General features: G+C 44.9%; 1 protein-coding gene across 2 annotated transcripts in view; it reads right to left on the bottom strand.

Moving 5' to 3' along the window:
• The window catches only part of LOC147884369 (uncharacterized), a 112776-nt gene extending 93345 nt beyond the window's left edge, over positions 1 to 19431 (bottom strand). For both annotated transcript variants that reach the window (XM_087399068.1, XM_087399067.1), the window contains exon 1: positions 19255 to 19431. In XM_087399068.1, coding sequence (XP_087255194.1) covers positions 19255 to 19380 — 126 coding nt within the window. In that variant the 5' untranslated portion in view covers positions 19381 to 19431. The remainder of the gene's footprint in view (positions 1 to 19254) is intronic.
• Positions 19432 to 21217: the final 1786 nt, after the last annotated feature.

Consider the following 21217-nt stretch of genomic DNA (forward strand, 5'->3'; position numbering starts at 1 on the left):
CTTTCTCTCTGTTCATGGGCATCTTCTTGGTTTGTGGTTGATGGACGTGACGGTGTTTGAGCTGGTTTTGATGGTTCTTCAATATGTGCTGCACTGACATCTTTCTTAGACACTATTTCAGTCCATTTCTTCCCTTCTTGTACATTCTTTGCATCGCTTTCGACAGGCTTGGCTTGCATAAACTTTTGCATCTGTTGGCATTCATTATCCACTGTGTTCTCTAAGGCGTCCACTCTTTTTTGGAGTTGCATGACAGTTTTTTGGAGTTGGAAATTCTCAGCCTGTAACTCGATGAAAATATTCATAAGCATATCTATTTTCTTGCTGTTCTTGGTGCCATACACTTTCCCAAAAGGAGTAGTCAGGCCTGGGTGTTTGTTCAACTTGAAAGGGGTCTGAAATGACCGCATGTTTCCTGGAAAAAGAAGGCGGTCCACTTCCACCAATCTAGCAAGGAGAATATGCACTCTGTTTCTTGGGAAGAAAGAAAAAACGTTCCTGTGTGTCTGTAGTTTGTAGAAGATCAAAGCTGAGTGTCAAGCTAGCTGATTGTCGATGCTGATTGAGGCTGGTCACGTAACTATTGGCAGCTATCTTGATTCGTAGAAATTGCAGGTCGCTTCCTAGGCTGATGTCGTGATTCTCCTGGTGAGTCTTCTCGTGGTTTCAGAATCGATGGAAGCCAAATCCTCTCTCTCTCTCTCTCTCTCTTGTGACGACGACAATGTAAAGCATGGGCCCGAAGCTCCTTACTGCTCCTCTGAGCATCAGGGATGCGCACTCCGCAAGACTCAGCTTCTCTAACAACATCAAAATTTGGGAGTGATTTGGCATCATCGTCCCTCCCAAATACCCATGGCTCCCACTCTATGTATCGCCCAATCGCCCATAGAAAAGGGAGTAATCCGGCATGATCATCCCTCCCAAATACCTGTATCTCCCCCTGTGTGCATCGCCCAATCCCCATAGAAAATCTGTTAGGTCTTTGTGAGTAGCAAAGACTACCGATCCTATAGCAGTAATGGGAGTTGTGTGACCCCTCATGGGCTGCTAGCATCTTATGCAGGTGTTTGAACAGAGATGGATGCCTTTTTGCCACTGGGGGGTGAGAGTAGAGCGCAGCAGGGTTATTGCTTGGGATATTGAGGTCTACCAAGAGTGGGAAATGCATTGAATGCAAGAGAGATTGAATTGATTGTGTATCTTATTTGCTGGTCTATCTAATTAATAAAGAAATACCGAAAGGGGCGCCAAGGGTTTGGGGCCAATTTGTGTCCTTGTTCTTGAGCAGGAGTACTCTAGCTCCCAATTTGTGTTTGAGTTATTTGCTGAGTATATTTAATGTGAAAGCATTGCTCATCTGCAAAGGAGTCAGTTCATCATTGCTTATGGGACTGCAGGCATGCGAGAGTCATATGGATAAGGGCTGCCACGATCCTCAATACTTTTGTTCCTTCTCGTTTCTTCGTGACGTGGGGATCAATGGCTTGGCTCTCTTTGTCAGGACCTCAAATCTTCTATGAGTGGCAGGATGCTTCCTGGGCCATCTCCATTCGACGTCACCTAGTTCAAACTTGCTCTCAAAAGGATGTGCCTATCTCCCGCTATAGACCAGTACATGCTGATGTGGATTCTGCTTGAGAGATCTGCTTGAGAGATACTGGCTAGTATTACTGCTTGGCAAATTTGGAGGGCCAGATGCACAGAGGCCTTAGATGGATTTCAGGTCCACCCTTCCCACACCTTGGCCAGTATTTGGGCTGATACCATTCACACTTTGATGGCTAGTTGGGCGAGCAAGCAGGGATCCTCTCAAGCAACCTCTACTAGGAGGTTAGAGACTACAGTAGGGTTGAGGTGGCATTTTCAGCCTCTAGCTCTTTTTGAGTTTTATTTACACTAGTAGAGTGTTTTTTAACCTCATGCCCAGCATGATGTATTTCCGCTTCGAGCTTGATCACACCGGTTTTTTTAATACTTAATAGAAGTCTTGCTCATGAAAAAAAAAAAAACATTGGTTGGTTAGTTGTCTAATACCGCCCTCTTGTTGGCCTTGAGGCCGGTTTCACATGAGAGGTCAAACCATATATATATGATACCACTTCATCTAACACATGAGGTGTAATTAAGGACTATCCAGCTAGTCCACCATTTCTCTAAGGACCAATTAGTAAACTCATTTACCAAAGCCGTAACTCATTGGACGATTGAGAAGCTCAAAACTTGCTTCTTTTTTTTTCATAGTACATTGCTGACATAATTTCACTTCTTTTGTTCCTTTTTGAAATTTATTGTCAAAACAAATCACAACTTGTCGCTTCAAAAACCCCAAACATTTTTTAATTGATCTAATCCATGTATGTCAAAGCACTAGTCGCAGAGCGGAATGATACAACTTTCCAACACGAAACATCAATCGGCTCTAATACCAAATGTTTAACTCCGAAATCCCCTCTGTATGTTGTGACATGAACCTGTCAGTCAAAGTCTGCACTAATATTATAAAGATTCTGTAAAAGACTCACGAGTGTTTGAGTTTTTTTTTTTTCAATAAAAGGACTTATATTAAGTATGAAAGAAACCCATAGCATAAGCTCAAAAGCAGAATACATCATGCGGACCATGAGAGAAAAACGATCTTAAAAAAGAGCTAGAAAAATGGCTGAAAATGCCACCTCAACCCTATAGAAAACTCTAAGAAGAAGGGAGAATCCCCTCCATTCTCCAAGGAAGATAGTTCTCCTGGCAATGGCTGCCCAAGATGAACCTTGCATGGCACCCCAAATGGCCATTAGAGTGTGAATAGTACCCGTCCAAATACGGGCCAAAGTGTGAGCTCAGGAGCAGGGTGAACCTGAGATCCATCCATAGCCTCCGTGCATCTGGCTCTCCGAATGTGCCATGCTGAAATGCTAGATAGTAACTCCCAGGGGGAATCCACAGAAGCATGCACAGCTGTAGGCACGAACAATATCCAGAGAGCATGATTCGACTATGTGTCATCGGATCGAGAAAACCCATGAAGAGTCATATTTTGCGTAGAACACCTGAGGCCTCGTAAGAGTAAGACAAGCAATTGAGCCCTAAGGCATGAAGGATGGAGAGGGTACAAAAGTACTGAAAATCTTGACAACCCCCTTTCAAACTATCCTCGCCTGTCTGTAATCCCATAAGCAATGCTAGCTGGACTCCACTACGGACGTGCAACGAGGGCAAATAGCATCTACCCCAAAATTGGATCTCCACAGGCTCACTGCAATCCCTCCATGAATAGAAAGCCACAAGAAAAGAGTAATTTTTCTGCTCCTGAGGGATTTCCAAAGTCTCTTCCAGAAAACCCTCTGCAAGTCTAGAGATATCTGAGAATTCTCCCAATGAGTGGACTGGAAGGTCTCCAAACTCTGCAGCACCTGGGCTGGAATCTCTTGGCATTAATGATTGTAGAGATATACAATGATATGGTGTTGTAGGATAGACTAGGACTTAGTCTATTTTGTGTGTTAATACTTGACTCTATATACCAAGTATTTGTACTTCATTTGGAGTTCACTTGTGTTCACTTTTTGTTCTCTTGTGTTCACAATCCATCTGCATTCTTGTTCCTACATGCGGTATCAGAGCTAGTCAATCCAACCTACTTGCTTCCCGCTCTCCCGCATGCTCCCATCGCATTTCTGTTGCGGAGAACCAAGTTCCATTGTTGGCTGGCTACTCTTCTACACACCCACATCTTGTAAGAGCTCTCTTAAGCTCATTTATTTCAGCTAGTGTGTGCCAGCTCCCGTACCTGCTGCTGCCTCGACCTCCTTGCCCATTTCCGCTGTACAGCTTGGCCATACTATCTCGTACCAGCAGCCCGCCATCCGCCGTACAATCCATACACGCAGCTCACCGTACCAGTCCGTACAACTGCACAAATGTTTCCGTACGGTTCATATGGTTGCCGTACCCTACAGCTCACCATCCGTACCTGCAGTCCCGCCATCCATACATCTGCCTGTACAGCTGTCCGTACAGCCCGTCATCAGAATCCGTTTGCTGCCTTCCTGCGCAGCCAGCTCCCTACTCTTCTATCATCTCATTGTCTCATTGTCGCACGGGTGTCTTGCAGATTGCATTGCACACGTGCTATTGCATCTTGGGACAGTTTTGGGCTGCACATTCAGTTCGAATTGTATTGAACAGGTGTCTTGCAATTGGCATTGCACAAGTGACTTTGCAATTTGGGGTATTTCAGCTCAGGCGTTGTGCATTTTGAAGCCAAGTATTGGCTGAAGGTTTATGCACATTTTGAATGCCTATTGAGCAAGAAATTGCTGTTGCATTGTGAGCCAGTGTTTGGCTGAGTCAAGCTGATTTTGGGGCAGAAATACATTGCAATTTGAGCCAGTGTTTAGTTGTGATTCATGATATTTTTTGGGGCAGAACTATATTGCTTGATTGCATTTTGTATCCCGGAAGGGATTGTGTTTTGGGCAGATTCTCTGCTATTTCAAAGCAGTGTATGCCATTGCAGTGGTTGCTTAGCAGTCAGTTACATTTTATTTGCAGGTTATTTGCACTCATTCTTGAGCTTGCAATCATGTCTCTCAATGAGAATTTTGGTACTATGACTGAGGCAGAAAAGTTGGATGGACCCAACTATGCTTTGTGGTCGTTGACGCTCTAGAATATTTTGGTTGGCAAAGGGAATTGGGACACCGTAAATGGTGATGAGACTAGACCTGTTGGATCTAGCACGAGTGCACCTTCCACTACCACTCAAGCTTCTACTAACACTACCCAGGTGGCTCCCACAGAGGATCAGAAGAGGTTTTTTTTTTTTTCCAAAAAAGAGACTTCTATTAAGTAAGAAAGAAACCTGCTAGAGCAAGCTCTGTGCAGAAATACACCATGCTAAGCATGTAATAAAAAACACCTCAGAGGAATGAGGTAGAAAGAAACCAAGGTTGAGGCTGAAAATGCCATCTCAACCGTGTAGAAGTCTCAGCAAAGAAGGGAGAGTCTCTCCAATCTCTAAGAAAAGTAACTCTCCTGGAGAAGGCTACTCGAGATGATCCCTGCATGGTCACCCAAATGGCCATCAGAGTGTGTATCGTATCTGTCCAAGTATTGGCCAAGATCTGAGAAGGGTGACCACCTGAGAACCCTCCAAAGCCTCAGTGCATCTGGCTCTCCAAATGTGCCATGCTGCAATGCTAGCTAGGATCTCCCATGGAGAGTGACCGAGGAGTGAGCAGCCCTGAAAAGAGTGGCCGGAACATCCTCTAGAGAGCATGACTCCACAAGGTGTCGTCGGATGTGAAGAGCCCAAGAGGAATCAAGTCTCTCAAAAAATACATGGGGCCCTGAAAGAGTAAGCCAAGCCACTGATCCCTAGGTCATATAGAAAAGTAGGCAAACAAAAGTGCTGAAAAGTCTTGCAATCCCTTTCCATATGATTCTTTCCTGTCTGCAATCCCATAGGTAGTGCTGTATTGTCTCCAAAGCAGAAAGGCAGCGAGGGCAAGAAGGGTCAGCTACGAACTTGGACCTCCAATGGTTTATTGCTATCCCACCATGAACAGAAAGCCAAAAGAAGAGAGTGATTTTTCTATTCCGGTGGGATTTCCAGAGTCTTTGCCAAAAAAATTTCTGCAAGTCAGCAAGAATCTGAAAGTTCTCCCAATGATGAGCTCTGGTGGGCCTCCAACCCCTACAACTGAGCTGGAATTTCTTGGCATTACTGACCATGTAACGAAAGAAGGGGATGCCCTTCTCTCGGTGCCCTTCATCTATTCATTCCCATTCCCCAGGGTCCCACTGCAAAAACTTAATTGGGACACCTCCATAGAGCCACAGCCTCCATGATCAGAAGAGGTTTGATCGCAGGGATGCCCAAGCTTTGTCTTTGATTGCATTATCCGTGAAGACGCACATTAAGTCAACCATTAAGTCATGCAAGCATGCAGAAAATGATTAGGACAAGTTGAAAAGTATGTGGAATGTCAAGAATGCAAGAAACATTGCTTTGAATAATAAGCTCACTGCCCTGTCCATGCTAGAAGGTAAAACTATTTCAGAGCACATTGCTAAGATTACAAACATTCAAGATGAGCTCGCAGCCATTGATGAGGACATAGAAGACAAGAAATTGGTCTCTATCACCCTCAACAGCCTGGCTCCCTCATATGGCACATGAGGACTTCAGATGTTGCTCGTTCCTCTAGTCAGGGTGAGCAAGCACTTGCCACCCATGGAAAGGGTAGACTTCAGCCTATAGGAGGAAATTTTCAGAAAAAGACCAGCCATGCCCATCAGCCCAAGAAGGAGGGAAATGGAAACACAAATGCAAGGAATGCAGACAAAGGTGCAAAGGTGAAGAAAGGAAGATGCAACAGATTGTGCATAGTGATGTTTGTGAACCAATGAATGTAACTACTCATAGAGGGTATCGGTACTTTGTTACATTCATTGATGACTATTCCAAGTTCATGTGGCTCTTTCTCATGAAATGCAAATCTGAAGTGTTCAATTATTGCGTAGAAATTTCTGGAGAAGGCTCTTGAAATCCCTCAGAACTAGAAAGATCACTCTTTTCTTTTGGCTTTCTATTCATGGAGGGATTGCAGTCAACCTGTGGAGATCACGATTTGGGGTTGATCCCACTTGTCCTCGATGCCATTCTGTAGAGGAGTCAGTGCGACATTGCCTTTGGGACTGTAGTCAGGCGACTGTTTGGAAAGGGGTTGCTTGGATACTTAGCATCTTTCACACTTCCCCTTTCTTCATGACTTGGGGCTCGGTCGCATGGTTATGCCTTACCGGGCCCCAGGTGTTTTATGAGGGTGAGCCTTCTTCTTGGGCACTCTCGGTCCGCCGGCAGGTGATAGAGCCCTGCTCTCTGCAGGATGTACCACTTACTCCCTTCAGAGCTTCTCATGTTTCAGTGGACACCTCTTGGGAGATTTTCGCTAGCATTTCCTCTTGGCACATTTGGAGAGCCAGATGTACTGAGGCCTTGGATGGCACCCAGATACACCCATCACAGGTGTTCACGGGTATTTGGACTGACACGGTTCACACTTTGATAGCCATATGGGCTAGCATGCAGGGCCCTTCACGGGCAGCCTCTTCTAGAAGGACTATATTTCTTCGAGTTTGGAGGGGTTCTCCCTTTTTCTCGGAGGTTTCTACCGGATTGAGATGGCACTATCAGCTTCAATCCTTTCTTTTTGGCTCTTGAGCTTTTCGTGCATTGCATGATGTATCCTGTATGGAGCTTGCTCTAGCGGTTTTTCTTTAGTACTTAATAGAAGTCTCTTTTTGCCCAAAAAAAAAAAAAAAAAAAAAAGTGTTCAATTGGTTCAAGGAGTTCAAGGCATTGGCTGAGAACCAAACTAATTCTAGAATTGGAAATAGTCAATTCCGACAATTGGGGGAGAGTACACTTCAAATGCCTTTGAAGGGTACTTGAAAGAGAATGGGATAAGGCATCACAAAACAGTGCCACACATGCCTCAACACAATCCAATTGCAGAGAGGAAGAACATGATTCTCATGGAGATGACACGGTGTATGCTGAAATTTAATAAGATGTCAAAAGCATTTTGGGGTGAGGCAATAGTTACAGCCACATATATTCAGAATCGATGCCCTACAAAAGCATTGGTTGACAGGACGCCTTTTGAGGCATTTTATGGCTACAAGCTTGAGGTGAATCATTTCAGAGTATTTGGGTCAGTTGCATATGCTTCGGTACCATCTCAGAATCGATCGATCCAAGGTTGATGATAAGAGCATTAAATGCATCTTTGTGGGGTATAGCACTGAAAGTAGAGACTTCAAGCTTTATGATCCAGCCACAAGGAAAGTAATCATAAGCAGGGATGTTTTATTTGCTGAGCATGATAGCATGCAACCCATCAACGAGGATTTGCCTCCATATGATGATACACCTCTGGATATTGTTCAGTTTGAGGACGATGCTGATTTCGGTCGTTCAGTTGATTTGGGTTCTCCAGTTGATATTCCCTCTACATCTCAAACTCCAGCTGAGTTGCCACATGTTGAGGGTGCTTCTCCCCCGAATGTTTCAAATTTGCAGCTAGGTCATGGAGAAGGACAACCCAATATTTGGAAACACTATCACCATCGTGCAAAGGATGCAACTGCGGGTGCACTTCCAGTTGCTATTTCCACTGGTACAGCCAATGGTGCAGGTGAAAAATCAGTTCCAAGATGGGCTAGGTTGACTCTTGCAGATGCCAGAGATCAGCCCACTTTAGGGAGGGCAAGCACCAAAAGTGCTCAGCAGCATGTCAAATTTTCCTTGATAACTACAATGATGGAAGCTGAAACTGAACCCCAGCGTTTTGAGGATGCACTGGGACATTCCGCATGGCAGGAAGCGATGAAATCAGAAATTAGATCCATTGAGAAAAATGGTACAGGGGATTTTTTTGATCCTCCCATAGGCAAGAATGTGGTTGGCACAAAATGGATCTACAAGGTCAAGTATCAGGAATATGGTACTGTTCCGCCCCCCCCCCCCCCCCCCCCCCCCCCAAAGAAAGGAACCTTCTATTAATGCTTGGAAGACTTCATACAAAACAGCAGCCCCCAAGGTGCTAAGTAAGGAAAAAAACCGGAAAAGACTGAAAGAAAAGACTAGCCTATTCCAGAGAAACCCAGCACACTGCCTAGGGGATCTCTGGTACTGGGGCTAACAGCCAAGTGGGGGGACTATAAAACCAGCGAATCCCTCATGGAGTGAAGATGCAGAAAACTTCCTGCAGGCCAAGCCTTGCAGAATCGAGCATGCCTCTCGATAGTCTCCCTAGAGCCTGGAGTCCCACGTTCCCAAGTGGAGCGTAGAGTGTAGATGACATCCTGCCAGATGGCGACCAGGGTAGCCGAGGGTGGAACCGGATGCTCACCAATCACGAGACTGCAACGAGCCACCCAAATGTTCCACGCAGTGATACTAGCTACCACCTCCCAAACGCTGTCCTCCGGAGGAGCTAGGCTATTAGGAGGGACTGCCTCATTGAGCGCTATCCTCTGAATGCTTTGCCGGTAGGCTGGGGAGATTTCATCAATCTGGAACTCATGTCCTGCCTCAGTCAACCAGGCCACCATCCCCCAGGTGTAGTCCCTCTGAAGACTCTACACACAGGTCATGATCCAGAGGGCTCCCATCCAGATCCTCGCTGCGCTACGACAGCTCCAAAGGCAGTGCGGGATCGTCTCCAGGAGACCAGCAGAGCAACAATGGCACTGCCCCTCCACTCGCAACCACGGTCGATGGGAAAGCCTCTGTGGGCGGCCAGCCAAAAGTAGGATATCCTTCTCGATCGCAAAATGGACCAAAACCGTGTCCAAAACCTAGAACGGACATCCCGAGGCACTCTCTGGGCCACCCAATGCCTCTCCCTCGAGGGGGTCTACCTCGAAGAGTCCATTTGAAGCCTCCTGCCAATCCGTGTGGTATAGGAAAAGAAGGGCACCTCGTCCACCTGCTCAGCAAGGCCACCCCTGGAGGGCCAGAACCACTCTCTTGGATCCCACTGGACCTCCCTCAAGGGTCTACCCTCCCACAGCTAGAGGCACCATCTGGGGACATCCTGCTCTGAGATACTGGGAGGGTCAATGTGCCACTCCTTCCCCAAACGTCCCACCACTCTGATCATCTGCCAGTGAATCCCATCAAGACTCCCATCCATCTTAGGGTCTCTCTCAGTGAGTGGCTGAAGTATGCCTCCAGGTCCTACACGGAAGAAGCCGGGGTGAGTGCTGTCTCGATGCATCATCAAGGGACACCAATCCGAGAAAACGTGTTGCCTCGCTACAGCATCATCCTCAAGGGGACACCAGTGCGAGAAAACTGCCCCAACCATCTGCTATCCCTCCATACGCGAAGTCCCTCCCCATGGCTTCATTGATCTTACATATTGTTCCATTGAGGACAATGTGGCGGATATCTTCACAAAAAGCCTGTCAGCGCCTCTCTTCACACGTCATCGACATGGCTTGGGGATCAGAGACATTCAAACAATGTCAAGGGGGGTTGTAAAATGACATTGATTTTCTTTGTACTCCCATAGGTTGCTATATTCACATGTGGATGGATTTGCGCAACCATGGTACTTTAGGTACTTATGAGATCATTCCATAGTACTTCAGCCATATCATTTAGGGGGGATTTGTAGAGATATACAATGATATGGTGTTGTAGGATAGACACTTAGTCTATTTTGTGTGTTAGTACTTGGACTATATATACCAAGTACTTGTACTTCATTTGGTTGAACATTTTAGTTGGAGTTCAATTGCATTCACTTTTTGTTCTCGTGTTCACAATCCATCTCCATTCTTGTTCCTACAATGATAGCGTAACAAAAGAAGGGGAGGCTCTTCTCTCGGTGCTCCTCATCCATCCACTTCCACTTGGGCGTTTATTATCCTCCAAGAAAGATTATCATGTTGCCTCTCGCTTCCCTGTAAGGTTCAATTGCCCAAAGTGATTGCTTGCCACATGTCATGCAAAGTAGAGTGAGCATGCCCCATTGGAAGACATGAACCACAAACACAAACTCAACTCCATCCAACTCCAAACACTAGCATAGTTCTTTTTGGAAGTCTCTGACACCATATTGTTAGAACATGAAGTTAAGTTGAGTGTGTTTTAGTGTGTTCTACTAGGAGTTCTAATAGAGTCTTATGTGTGAGTGCCACGTGTCATATTGGAAGATATCCCATATACACTTTGGTATTCTAGTGCGTGTCTATCCTATATATGATCGTGATTGTGTGTTGATGTACATCAAGCTTATCAATGTGAGTCTTTCCATTCTGGTCTATTGCTCATTTCCATTTCCTTTCACTTTCATTATGTTCCCATTTGAGTATTATCTTCTCTCTCCCTAGCCTACCCTCTCTCTCTCTCTCCCTCTCCCTCTCCACCATGTTCCTTCATGTGGTATCAAAGCCATCCTTCCCTCTCCTAGTCCTTTTCCTCTTGCGCCTTGCTCTTGCAAGGGATTAAGGTGAGGGAGGCCAAGAAAGAGGAGCTACTCTCCCTCTTTTCCCTTGGAAGGCAGGCCTTCTTCCTTCACTCTTAGCCTCTCCATGAGCCGCATATTTTGCTGGACATTGGAGCTGCTTCGTGGGCTGCGTGATTTGCTGCTACGGATTTCGCTGCACCATCAGTCTCGAGTTTGCTGCAGATTTATGCAGCAGCTCGTTTTTTGCTCAAAAGCAGCCCATTTTTGCTCAAAGACAGCTCGTTTTTGTTGTTTTGCGGACGTTTTTGTGAAGGAAATAATTGCTTACTGTTGTAGAGACGTTTCTACTACTGGTCGCCCTAAAAACGACCTCATTTGGAGCCCCTTTTTGAAGAAATGACCTACTTGAAGAGTGTTGTTGCTGCTACTATTCATGCCTCAAGAATGCCGCCATCCACCCCGACTGCAACATGAGCTATTGGCTACGCTATTCCAGCTAGTTCGATGCCTTTTCTTGGCCGTTTTTTGCCCTGACTGCAAGCTGAGCTGCTGCTACGGCCCATACTATTCTAACCTTTGCTTCGAGCTCGCACTTCAGCCCATATTGCTGCAACATTTGAAGCAGACATGAAGTATTCCAAAGCGGGAATTGTCATTGAAAAGTTTTCTGGTAAGAACTTTCCAACTTGGCAAACCAAGCTGAGACTTCTACTTATGAAGGAAGGTGTATGGAAGGTGGCTAGTGCAAAGACAAGAAACCTGAATCTAATGAAAAGAAAATTCTAGCGTGGGAAACTCTCAATGACAAAGGTCTTTCTATTTGTCTAATGACGTTATTCATCACTTGGATTTCGATGACACTGCACATGAATTGTGGGACAAGCTAGAGCACTTATTTGGCAACAAAATTATCAATTCCAAAGTATTTCTTAGACAAGGATTTTTTAAGCTCCATATGAAGTATGAAGATTCTCTTAATGCTCGTTTGAATCACATGGAATCCCTCACCACCCGACTGGCTGCTTCTGTTGGGGAAGATAATCAAGAGGCTATCCTCCTTTCTAGCATTTAGGATATTCCTCAGTATTGTGATATCATAACAATGCTTCATGTAGCACGGGATATGTCCTTTGATGAAATGGTTGCAATGCTTCTCGATCATGAACGAAGGCATTATATTCCAAGGGTAAGAAGCCATTCAAACCTTTCAAATGTAAGTATTGTAAGAAGCTTGACCATACCAAGGACCGCCGTTGTTTTTAGAAGCTTGCCAAACAACACTCCAAGGAGCATGCTAACTTGGTTGCAACTGCCCCTAGTGAAGAAGAAGAAGATGACACTCCGACACCAACTTTTGCTCTCACTGCTCATCTCCGATCTATCATTCCCTCAGAAGGTAGATGAGGATGAGGAATATGTCTTCTAAAATATGTCCATAACTTGATGTATATGGGTACTCTACCCTGGGTAGTCCCCCAAAAATTGAATGTAATAATCTCTTTGAGTCAATAAAGGTTCTCAGCCTTGGATAGTCCTCCTAAAATGATAATTTGCTATCTATGGTGTGGGGATCCATATCCTCCGGAGGAGAATGAGGATCCGGGCTATCACGAGGGACTGCCTCATGGAGCTCTATCTTTTGAATGCTCTAACCTAGTATTCGGTATGCTAGAGAGACCTCGTCAATCTGGAACGCGTGACCTCCCTCAGTCAACCAAGACACCATCCCCCATGTATAGTCCCTTTGAAGGCTCTCCATGCGGGTCATAATCCTGAGGGCTCCCATCCAAATCCTCGCTGCGCTACGACAGCTCCATAGGCAGTGAGGGATCGTCTCTAGAAATCCAGCAGAGCAGTACTGACATTGCCGCTCCACCCGCATCTGCTCCAACCAAATGAGGGGCTGACGCTCAAACTCCTCTCCGCAACTCCTCACTATGCCTCTGATTCGCATCTGCCACCCACGAAGCCCAGCCCTCGCAAGGTGCTGACTCTGGCTGCTGCCAAATCTTTGCCATAACCTGCCGAATCTCCTCATCCTGCATGAGGTCCTCTGGAATGCGGACCCCCTTTTAGGGAAGACCCTGGCGGGGCTGCTCTAGGTAGAGTACTGTTGGAGAGTGGTCTAACATCGTAGTGCCTGCTAGAATCCCTGTAGAGCCGCCTCTGTGGAGTGCCCAGTCCTCAACGTAGAAGCGATTCAGCCTCTCAAGCAGTCCATCATGTCTCCTCTGGCCGAATGCCGAATGAGAAGAGGATGCTGCCAGGTGTTCAGTTGAACTCTGGCTCTCTCCACGGGTCTCTACCACACTAATCATGAAGATGAACTGCTCCTCGGGTCTCTATCAATGATCATGAAGATGAACTGCTCCCACGTGCTTCGCTCTGATGCTGGCATCTCAAAAAAGGGGGCACCCCCCTGCTTGTCCTCCCTGAACCCCAGGTTAGTAAAGTCTCCTCCAACGATCCAGGAGTCAACATCTGGCAGACACTCTGTCAGCCTCCTCGAGAAGGCCGGACAGTCATGTCTGCACCCCGGGGCATACACATCCAGGATCCCAATCCTGGACTCTCCCATCTTGAATCCCATCCAAAACAGCGTGCCCTAGGATAAGCTCACCCTGATCGTAGACCTCTAGGGCCACCTCCTGTGAGACCGAGATGTAGACCCCTCGGCTCCGTCCTATGGCAAGAGACCACACCTCTAGGCCTCTCCTTGGAAGAAGGTGATGGTGCCTTCAGATGTCTGATGCTGACAACATGTGCTCCTATATCAAAAAGAAGTCCACTGCTCATCCTACCACTGCCGTCTGCAACTCCTGCCGAAGGATCAGGTACTGCGGCTGACTACGTGCACAGTCGTGGAGCCCGTGCACGTTCCAACTCACTATGGTCAAACTCATGAGGGGGAAGCAAGAAACAAGGCTCGCTTGTGAGTGGGTGCCTATTCCAGAAAAACCGCCTTTTGTGACTTAGAGGGGCAATTTGGAGGGCGAGTAGTCCGTGTCTGTGCAACGACGTACCAGGGTGGACACTGGCTCTATGCCAATCTTCCGTGCCCACTGCAACATGAAGGACACGTCCACTGCGAACATCTCAGCACAGTTCTAGAGTGGCCAGTAATGTGTCGGATCAATCCTTGCCTGAGGCGGCAATTCGATAAAAGGCTTGGGCCAACTTCAGAGTACCCTTCAGAGAGTTCCCCCTTCCTTCCATGAAGAGATCGACAGGCAGCTTGTTATGTGGAATGACATCATACTTGATGAGCATGGCAGACCACTTGGTACCTCTCACTACATGCAATGGTCTAGGTGGGAGGGGGGCCCTACCTCTACTGTGGGATCCTAGAAAGCTTTCAAAAAGCTTCCAGAAGACCTAAGTCTCAGTAGTAAGCAATCTTAGAGGGAGTGCAGGTAGAATTCAGCAGATTGATGCAACATTCCACTGGATTGGATGGACACAGATGATATGCTTATTTCATGTTCCACTTGGATGGGAGCTTTCACGAGAGCTGGTAATTCTCTACAGGTTATTACTTTTCTTACTGCAGATGAGGATGATGTAGTTTTTAATGTCCTTGCGGGAGGCAGGTTGACTAGATCCACGCATGATGTCTTATTAGAAAGTTGTATTTCAGCCTGTCAGGATTGTTGGTCTTGTGGATCATGGTTCAAACTCAGAGTGGTACATAGACCCTCACCCGCGTCTTAATACCTTGGGTGCATGGAGATTGTGGCTTTAGGGAGGTGTTCCCATAAAGTTTTTGTAGTGGGATCTTGGTGAGTGGGAGTGGATCGATAAAGGCACCGAGAGAAGAGCCTCCCCTTCTTTCCTTACACTGTTAGCAATGCCAGGAGATTTGAATTGAGTTGTAGAGGTTGGAGGCCATTCAGAGCTCTCCTTTGACATTTCTGCTGACATACAGAAGAACTTTTGGAAGACTTTGAAAATCCCTCACGCACAAAAAAATCACTCTTTTGTTTTGGCTTTCTATTCATGGTGGGATTGCAGTGAAACTGTGGAGATCCGGGTTCGGGGCCAATCCTAATTGTCCTCGTTGCTTTTCTGTTGTGGAGTCAGTTCAACATTGCTTATGGGATTGTAGACAAGCGAGGATTATTTGGAGAGGGATAGTTAGGATCCTTAGTACTTTTGTCCATTCCCCCTTCTTCATGACTTGGCTTAGTTGCTTGGCTCTCTCATTCAAGGCCTCAGGTCTTTAATGAGAGATATGAATCCTCTTGGGCTTTATCGATTCAACGCTACTTAGTTGAGCTATGCTCTCTGGATGATGTTCTTGCCCTCACTATTAGACCTGTGCATGCCTCCATGGACTCTTCGTGGGAGATATTGGCATATATTGCAACGTGGCATATCTGGAGAGCCAAATGCATAGAGGCATTGGATGAGTCCCATGTTCACCCTTCTCACACTTTGGCCAGTATATGGACTGATAATATATATACACTGATGGCCATCCAGGCGAGCATGCATGGGTCCTCTCGTGCAGCTTCAACAAAGAGGGCTGCATTCAAAGAGAGTGGAGAGGTTCCCCTTTCTTCTGTGAGTCTAGTACAAGGTTAAAAATGGCATTTCAGCCTCAACCTTGGTTGTTTTCCACCTCTTTATGAAAAGTGTTTTCTCTTGCACATAGTTACATTGAAACGTGTTTCAGAGCCCAACCGGATCTTCGTGGGAGATACTGGCATATATTGCAACGTGGCATATCTGGAGAACCAAATGCATAGAGGCATTAGATGAGTCCCATGTTCACCCTTCTCACACTTTGGCTAGTATATGGACTGATAATATATATACACTGATGGCCATCCAGGCGAGCATCCATGGGTCCTCTTGTGCAGCTTCAACAAAGAGGGCTGCATTCAAAGAGAGTGGAGAGGTTCCCCTTTCTTCTTTGAATCTAGTACAAGGTTAAAAATGGCATTTCAGCCTCGACCTTGCTTGTTTTCCACCTCTTTATGAAAAGTGTTTTCTCTTGCACATAGTTACGCTGAAACGTGTTTCAGAGCCGGATCTTGAAACGCGTTTCAACGTTTGAAACATTTCAAGACCCTGAAACGGCTCGCTGAAATGTTTCAGCCATCTTGAAACATGTTTCAGGGCACAGAAACGGCCCGTTTCAGACAACAAAGCATCTAGGGCCTCCAAATGTTGCGAAAATCCGCCGCCAGCTCGATTTTGCTCGTTTTGATTTTGATTTTGGTCTCCTGTGCAATGTTTCACTCCTTCAGCCTCATACTCTCTCCATCCTCAAGGTTTTCTAGCCCTCCTTGAGCTCCATTCACTCCTTTCTCTCCTGTAGGTTGCTTTAGCCCTCCATCATCATCTACTACCCTTCAGCCCTTTCAAAGCTCTAACTCCACTCCTTCAGCCCTCTTTCAACCCTCCTTCAGCCCCCTCTTTCAACCCTCTCTTTCAGCCTTCTAAGTTAACTTCTAAGTTCTAATTTGTAACTTGTTCTAAGTTCTAACTTCTAAGTGACATTGTGGTAAGTATTATGCACTATATTTTAAGTTACATGGTTGTAGGTTGTAGCAATCTAAATGTGTGTGTTCTCATCTCAAAACCCCCTTTTCTAAAACCCTCCTTACTGCCGTGGCGTTTCCCCGTTTCAGTCCTCCCAGAAATCCCGAAACGTTTCCGTTTCCATTTCCGTTTCCATTTCCGTTCCCGGTTTCCTTGTTTCCGTTTCCCCTAACTATGCTCTTGCATAGCATAATATATTTCTGATTTGAGCTTGCTCTAGCAGGTTTTGTTCATACTTGATGGAAGTCTCTTTTTGCTAAAAAAAAGAAAAAAGAATGCACTGTTGCATGGCAAGCATGTAGAGACAACCACACACACACACACACACTAGCTGCATTGGAGCCTGCTTGTCAATGTTAGGGCTTAAGCCTGTGGTGCAAAATAACCAGTGTAGTGGACTATACAACCAATGGATTCCTTGATCCATGAGAAGCCTTGTAGAAATGTTAATGAACTTTCTAGTCTTCTTAGAGCCCTTGGTACTTTTTATCTAGATCAAGTGCAAGTTATATGTGATGTCAAGCCATAAATTGACAAGGGTGGTATTGGAGGTCGAATCTACTGGCCCCCGTACATGGCTGCAATGCACAACCATATACGCCATGTTGTGATATCAGCTGGCCATTGTCTCCCAAGCATTATCCTCGGATAGAGTCCAGGGGCACTGCCCAAGGATCAGTCTGATATTTTGGATCTCCTGGCATGCAGCTGTTGCCCCACTCACCAAGTAAGCAAGGGATATCACCTCAATTTGTAATGCTTGCAAACCCTTTGTAAGCCAAGCTGCCATCCCCTTATTGCCATACTTATCACAAACATGAGAGGATAGTGAGTAAACAATTCTAGATCCCTTGAGCTGAAGGGAAGCTCCATAAGCAAGGTGAGATGTGTGTGTGCTTGTTGTCATCATTTCCAACGAGAGCTGGCCTTGTCTCCTTTTTTCAAAGCATAACACAGAAGGTTCTTTTTCCTTGTGGGGGGCTGGGGGGAAGAGCTACATCAACAAAAAGGAAGAGGAAGAAGAAATTATATATATATATATATATATAGAGAGAGAGAGAGAGAGAGAGAGATGAATGATATGATATGATATGGTTGTATTAAAGTCCTCATGAGACCCTTCAGGATCTATGGGGCTGGTGATCACTATCAACAAATAGTGATCTTTTACATCTAGTGAAGTAAAATACTATGGACTTACTTTGTAGTTAGTACTTGATGCGCTAGCTTGTTTGCCAGTCCAAGTATCTTGTTGCGGTGTCCCAAAACTTCTTTTAGATAATTCCCTAGCTTTGTAGCTGGCTGCTCCAACAGAATTTTCAGGTTGTCTCTGCTGTCATCATATCTTCTTCTCATGTGAGCATAGGCCCTGCATCTCAGGGGTACATGCTGCTCATTTTCCAACTCCCCTGTGGGGCAGATTTTACATATTCTTTCTTCTCTTGGGACTATAGGTCTTAAGTGACATTAAGATGCCAGGTCTATGCTCACATGAGAGAGAGAGAGAGAGAGAGAGAGAGAGAGAGATGTCAAGTTATTTAATACAATAAAAGAAACCAACAAAAACACAAGGGCACGAGACAGAAAGGGTGGGGGCATAGAGGGGGCAGATATATCAAAGCAAAACTACCTAGGACCACAAGACATCCAAAAATAGAACAAATCAAAAACTAAAAAAGTCTCTATTATGTTTGAGGATCTTAAAGATACCCTAAGCTAAAATTCGAAAGAAATAACGGCTACAACTTAGTGGAGCATCTTTTCCTTCCTTTGATAGGAGGGCACATAGAGGGACACGACTGTAGTCAAGGATCAGTGGAGACTGAGCAAAACACTCTTCTGAAATGTGGACTGTACGAAACAGATTGTCTCTTTTCTCTTACAGCAAGGCCATACAAACGCTACAATGACATAAACATGGCTTACCTCGTGGAGAATAGAAAAAATTACCTGAGGCAGCATACAACTCCCTAGTGTGGTTACATTGGGCACAGCACTATTACCTTTTTGGCTACTTTTGTAATGTTTTTTTTTTGGTTCTCATATGTTGGATTTAGCCTCCAATGGACGTCAACATGCTTACTGTCATGTAGGTCCTTGAGTTCAACAACAGGAAGTGTCCCTATCTTAAACCTTTTCTGAGAACCATAACTGGACAGCAGAGGAGATACCAGCCTGGCTATAGTAATGACAACTTCACAAGTGTGTGTAGAATTTCACCCAAAAAAAAAGTGTGTGCAGAGAGAGAGAGAGAGAGATGAATTCGGGAAAATCCCTAAATTCATCCTCTAAAAACACAGCACATTGTTTAGGTCAAAATTTTAAATTGATGACAAGCAGCTAGTCGAGAGGATTTCATCATGCCTCAATCATTCTTTTAACGGCCATGAGTACAATTGTCAGCAGGACATCCCTTGCCTTTAGACTTTCCAGATGCTAAGACCACAATATGATCCATCGAAGCCGTGAATGCTTAAACTGTTTTTAAATCCTATGGCTAGTGCTACTCCGATCATTTCGCTCTCCCAAAGCATGAAGGTACTACAAAATCTCACCACCGTCTTATTTGCAAAACATTTCCCAGACATTAGCATTGTTTTAGTTTTATAGAAAAGGCGTAGGCTGCCGTGAGATTGAGGGAGGACGATATATCATACAATACTCCATTTTTTAATGAGAAGGATTATCATTATGAATTAAAAGGACGCGTTCAAGTGCCCACAGTAAGGTGATCGGAAAGGACGGTGTTCTCCATGCGAAACTGGACATGGCGAGAAGAGAGTTCTTCATAAGTTTGATGTCCTTGGGCATCGCCGTGCGGTGGCGGAGGCCCCATGTCTTCACCCATCACCTCAAATTTGAAAGCACGACGGCGTAAAGCTTGCCAGTTTGATTTTTGTAAGCGAAATGATGGAATGATTCATTTCTCCTAATACCGCCCTTGGCCCCTTTGTAACTAAAAGGACTCCTAGTTTAATTGGAGGATAATGGAGAGTAGGAGGCATTAAAAAGGGAGCTGCTTGAGATTGGCGAGGGGGGAGAGGGACCACTTATGAAAGGGGGCATTAAAGAGAAAGGGACATGCTAAACGGAGAGGGGGAGGAGGGACCATTTATAATATTATAGCTGTCATTAGAGTTGTTATACTGTTAGTGGTAGAGCAAATCACTTCTCAAATTTCACATATAATGTGAACCTATGCATAAAATAAATTAACCCATGCACAAACATAGGTTAATTAGCCTCCATGGGGCAAAAAAAACAACAAAACAAATAGGAATGAAAGTTAAGTTGAGAGAGTATGTCCCCATGCCTCAAAACGAAGAACACCTAGCACTTGCATGCCCAACGTACACACATAGAAGGCTAATTTGAGAGAGCTACTTCAAGAATGTACTTGTCTGCAATACCTCCTAGCCAAAATCGACACCTCACATGCTTAGGCATTTATTTTACACTGCTTCTAGAGCACAAAATCCAACAAATATTCGACAGCCCATATACAGGGGACATTTAGTTGTCTCAAGTTCTGTTTGGTCCCATAGGTTACTTTGGCCAATCTTTGACATTAATATGATCTATCTAAATCATGCAAAGGCAAAGACTTGATTGAACTTGGGACTTCCTTGGTTGCACACGGACAACATTTTAAAATTTTATGCTATATGTTTTTTTAGGTGCCATTTCCCTCTCATTTGGCAATGCTACTAGCATGAAAAATTCGCTATGTGCAAAGGTTCAGGGAGGCCATCGACTTCTTTTCCTTCCTGTATTGATAGATCCGATCTCATACAACTAGATCCAACCTCGTAAGAGCCCCTTTTGGCCTTCTCCTCATTGTTGGAGGAGGTACAAGCTCTCTTTAGCCCCTTACAAGTTAAATTTTACCTTCACATGCTACTATCTACTTATTTATAGGCATGGGCCGACATGAGATATAGAAAAAGATAAGGTATGAGAATACTCTTTGAAAGTGATAAGGGGCTAAGAAGTCCTTTTCCTTTGCAAGAAGTGAAAAACAAAATTAAGCGGCTGAGTCATCCTATGCAACAGTACAAAACAAAATAAAGAGGATGAGGAGTCCTATGCAACAATACAAAACAAAATAAAGAGCACAAGAATTCGAGAAAAATGACCCTCTCTTTTCCTGTGTGTCCCTGGTGGATCATTCAAGTAGCAAGGAGAGACATTTAATCCTAACATGCTTAAGGAAAGCCAAACAAGTGAAAAACATAGAAATATGCACAAGTAGGAGAGGCATGACTAGGAAACATAAATGAACAAATACGTTATACCTAGTGGGCATTAGCAATTCTTGAACACACACTAGTTAAATTTACCTCACTCACTTTACAAGCTTAGAAATTTTTAATTTTTTTTACAAGCTTATAAATATTTACAAGCTTAGAAGTCTTAATGCATATTAATGAGCAAGAGAATAGATTGCAACCTAACCTACTAGTAGCCACTAACTCTTGCAAGTTAGCTATATGACACATGGACCTATCATACTCCCCTCATATCCAATTACAAGTAACTGGTCAGTATTTCCATCACTAAAAGAAATCCATGCTTCCTTTCTACACCAAGATAGTGATTGTGGCATGTTTAATGTTTTCTACACTACCCTTCAAGATGGCATCTGGTAGTTGACATTCAGGTGCAAGTAAGCTAGAAGGTCTAGC

This window comes from Dipteris shenzhenensis, chromosome 27 (genome assembly GCF_047967505.1).
Source record: "Dipteris shenzhenensis isolate YYH24624 ecotype China chromosome 27, Dip_SZ_1.0, whole genome shotgun sequence".
Lineage (NCBI taxonomy): Eukaryota > Viridiplantae > Streptophyta > Polypodiopsida > Gleicheniales > Dipteridaceae > Dipteris > Dipteris shenzhenensis.